Consider the following 4,066-nt stretch of genomic DNA (forward strand, 5'->3'; position numbering starts at 1 on the left):
CCCGGCCCGGCACGGCACGGCCCGGCACGGCCCGGGCCCTCTCGGGGCAGAGCTCCTCGCCCGCCGCCTTTGGAAGCCATTTGGCGTCCTCTGGGGCTCCCACATCTGGAGTTCTTCTTTCGCACTTCTGGCAAGAGCCGCTTGGTTCCCTGTTTTGCAGGGTATTTTTTTTGTTTTTTTTTTTTAATCGGCGTTCAGGAAGGCAGCGTCCTTCTCCTGCAGCTCCCGCCCGGGGGCTGCCCTGCCCAGCACCTCCTGGGGCACCGCGTGCTCCTCGCGTCCTTCCCTTTTCTGTCTCTTCCTTACCCCTCTTCCCGCGGTGCTGCTGGTTCAGAAGGGTGGTGCAGGGGTGCCCTTGCCTCCTCCCCTGCGCCGAGTACAGCCTGGTGGGGTCTGGATGACCAGGTGCTGAGTTCTGTGGGGAGCTCCGTATCTCAGACATCTGCCCACTGTTGAAGCTGGAGCTATAATGAATGTGGGGTTCACCTCCATTTTTAGGTCTCGGACAAGTTTCTTGGGTCCTTCATCAATCTGAGAAGCCAGATTGATGAATGCTTGCAGTGGCAGCTCTCTGAGAACCCCATGAAGATGACTGCCAGAGAGTGCCCCTGCTTCCTGTGCCCTGCGCGCCTTCTCCCAGACCTCAACATCTAAGGAAACACCAAGGGTTTTTCTGAATGTGACTTGACTTCCTTGTGTTAATCCCTGACACAGCAGCTCGTAACCTAAGGATAGGACTCCAAACACTGCTCCTGCCCCTCGTTCCTGGGTCTGGTCTCCTGGGCCTGCCCTTTGTCCCCAGACCCTTCTGACAGTGCACACAGGGCCATCCCTTGCCCAACTGAGTGTTTGCTGTGACCTGTGGTCCCTGAAGATTGAGGTAGGGGTGTCGCACAGACCCGCTGCCACGTCCCTTTGTACTTTCTAGGGTGCTGTCCTGGCCCCTGAGCGGGAGGGCAGGGACCCTGGTCCCAGGCCAATGGCTCCTCCACCTGTGTCTGCATTGGCCCAGGTTGGGTTTTAGGAGGGCTCCATTCCTTTTAGGAAACGAACTTGTTTTGACCCAGCCTGGACTCCCTTATAGCTGTTTGAAAAGAATTGGCAACAGTGCATTGGCCATCTGGTTCCAAACCTCTTTGCCTCTCAGTCTTCTCCTCCTTCAGGGCCTTCTTGATGTGTTTTGCTCCATTTTGCCCTGGGGGTGGGGGGTGTACAACTGTTGCATTCAGTTCTGTAGAAAAGGAAATCCATCACCCAGGAAGGTGAATGAATTCATGAGCTCCAGGTGACACCAGCAGCTGTAGGAATAGCCTCTCTGGCGCAGGAGAGTGGTAAGACTGTTTCTTATTCTTCAGGTCTCCAAATATCTCACACAACAGGGGTTCAGGATTGTATCATTCTTTAGTTGGGCAGAGTTTGGGTAGACCCAAATCTTACTCGGTGTCTACCTAAGAGGTTGTGCACCAAAAGCACAAGGTTGGGGTGTGTGAGCTCATTATCTGCAGAGGAACTTTATTACTTCCTCTTGCTCCAGCTCATCTCTCCACGTTAAAGCCCCTGTGCTGGATATGGAATTACTGAGCTGTATTTTCCTGCCAGCCGGATGCCGCCCTGTCCCCACTCCTGAGCACGCTAGCTGTGGGTGGAGGCGAGCGCTCGTGTCCCTAACTACAGAAGGCAGGTGCTTTTATGACGTTACTGTTCTGAGCAGTCTTTTTTAGGCAGGCTTTAGAGAAGCTGTGTCAATCCCCAGCCATGCAATAAAGAGACAGAGCACAGCCTGGGCAAGGCAAGCGTAGTGCCTCTAAGATGAGGGTCAGAGACAGGAAGATAATGTGGCTTCCAGTCCTCCACCCCACCTTTGGAGGGGGTTCCCTGCCAACCCGAGACACAGCTTTAATCCTAGGTTTGCTGAACCTGCGATTTGACACCTTGAAAGACAGAGGCATGAATATTGGAAACAGCTTTGGTGTTCCTTGATGTGTGTAACAATAATGGAGCTGGAGAGTGCATGCAGAGCGAGACGTCGCTCTCTTCTGACAATAAGCTCCTTCAGAAACTTCTAGGTAGGTGGGAACTAAATAGAGCAAAGCACTACCTCGTGATGCAGAGGGTGACCTCATGCAGTGTGGTGGAAGAACTCCAGCTCCCATCCGTCCTTATCAGTGCTGGCTGCCTAGGGTTTTCAAAGAATTAGGCACAGCATATGGTGCCTGTGGATCTGAGCATGTTACAGAGTTTATTAAACTCAGAAAGGGACCTTGCAAGGACTAGTTTGCACCACTCCCCTCTTGTGTAGAGACTGGACCCATCTTACTTGATTCTTGTTCTGCCCTGCTATCCCCATCTTTGCATTTCCCCAGCAGGTGAGTAGTTCTAGGAGAGGGAATATCTTACTTTTATTCCACAATATGACTTATAAAAATGCTCATATGAAGAGAAAACAATTGTTAAATAAGTTTCCTGCCTCCTGAATTGAATGTCAGGAGTTAGAAGTGTAGAGAGACCTGTCATACGCCGTGCTGACCTAACTGTAACAGTGATAGCTGCAGTGAGGATAAACAAGGTGAGAACAAGCCTTCCTCATCACCTCTTTGACAGGCCAGGGTAAATGGAAGCCAGGGGTCACCAGAATGGGATTTAGTCTTTTCTCATTATTTAGTGTCAGACACACCAGTAACAGGGTCATATTATAAATGGTGGGAGATTTTCGTACTTTCCGGCGAGGGAGGGGCCATCGTTGTAAGAGATCAACTGCTAGGCAGGTGAAGGATGGATGGGGCGGTAGGTTGTGTTAGCATATTAAAGTCAATGACTCGAGCTTTCTGTGGGAGAAAAGGAGACTTGTGCAGAGGAGGTTCATCGGATAGGTGGATCCCAGGGGTTTGGACCCTTTTTTTGGGTTGCTGGTGCTGAGTGATGGTTGTGTGGCTGTCATGTTGGCTGGTTCTGATCCAAGCGTCTGGTGAAAATGAAAGCTGAGGTTTGGCCATCTCCCTTTTTTCTTTCCCTTTTGCTGTAGACATTGTTCGCAGCGACATTGCCCTGGATAAGCAGAAAGGCTGTAAGATCGCCCAGCATCCTGACATAATGTTGGAGCTACAGAGGGAAAAGGCAGCTCAGATGCACTTGGTTTTGTTAAAGGAGCAGTTTTCAAACACATACAGCAACCTCACATTAACAGGTAAGGCTGCAAGACCAGCTCCGGAGCCAGGAGCTGGGGCTAGTTCTTGCTAACTCACAGGTGTGTTAAAACCCTCGGGTGCTTCACCTCTGTATCAATCAGCATCTCTCTGGCTGCCTCTGTTTCCTACCAAGGTTACTGGGTGCTGGGAGGGAAAGGACTTGCAGGAACTCGTGGTGGACTCGTAAGGCCTCTGCGGCTGGCACCTACACAGACACTCCAGATTTGGTGCCCCTGGACAGAACGTTTTCTGCAGGCTGACCTAAGCAGAATACCACGGCACGTGAAGTGCTGGAGAAATCTCCCTGCTAACTGTTCACGTCGATGGGGCTGCAGCAATTACTAAATTTGGAGTCCTTTAAGCTGCAGCTGATTTTTTTTTCTTTCCAGAGCATGCACTTTGTGTGAACCCAGTAAATATTAAAGAGCAAATATAAAGGGATAATGGCCCAGACAGAGATGAGAGGATACTCTTTTTCTGGCAACTGTTTGTATTATCCAGGGAACAGAATCTCAAAGGATGGAGGAGACTGCCACATTTTGGATACACATTTAATGGTGCTTGTAAAGGACTGATGTCTTCAGGCAGTGAGCGGGCAGAAGGATGGGATCCCAGCAGCCAGCAGTCTCCTTTCATAGCTGTTCTCCTTATCACTACAGCTGGATGAGCCACAGACGATGGGAAGGAGGAAGAGACTAATAAATCAAACAAGATCCCCTTCTCCTCTTGCCGGGTCCCTTTCCTGTGAAAGGCAGGGAGGCATCTGATTTTTATGGGAGGGAGGGCCCTGTGCTCTGACTGGGGAGGAGATGGCAAGCCCTGTGGTGGCCTTCCCTGGCTGTGGGGCTGGGAGAGGCAGGGGGGTCCTGCGTAACCTGCCC

At 51.3% G+C, this 4,066-nt stretch overlaps 1 protein-coding gene across 1 annotated transcript in view; it reads left to right on the forward strand.

The window, feature by feature from the left end:
- The window catches only part of HPSE2 (heparanase 2 (inactive)), a gene marked incomplete at its 3' end in the record, with an annotated part of 97,608 nt that overhangs the window by 9,823 nt on the left and 83,719 nt on the right, over nt 1–4,066 (forward strand). Inside the window, exon 3 of the mRNA XM_035897427.1 lies at nt 2,984–3,184. Within this exon, the coding sequence (XP_035753320.1) occupies nt 2,984–3,184 (201 nt within the window). The remainder of the gene's footprint in view (nt 1–2,983; nt 3,185–4,066) is intronic.

The sequence above is a fragment of the Egretta garzetta genome, unplaced genomic scaffold (assembly GCF_000687185.1).
Source record: "Egretta garzetta isolate BGI_Z169 unplaced genomic scaffold, ASM68718v1 scaffold56, whole genome shotgun sequence".
NCBI classification, from domain to species: domain Eukaryota; kingdom Metazoa; phylum Chordata; class Aves; order Pelecaniformes; family Ardeidae; genus Egretta; species Egretta garzetta.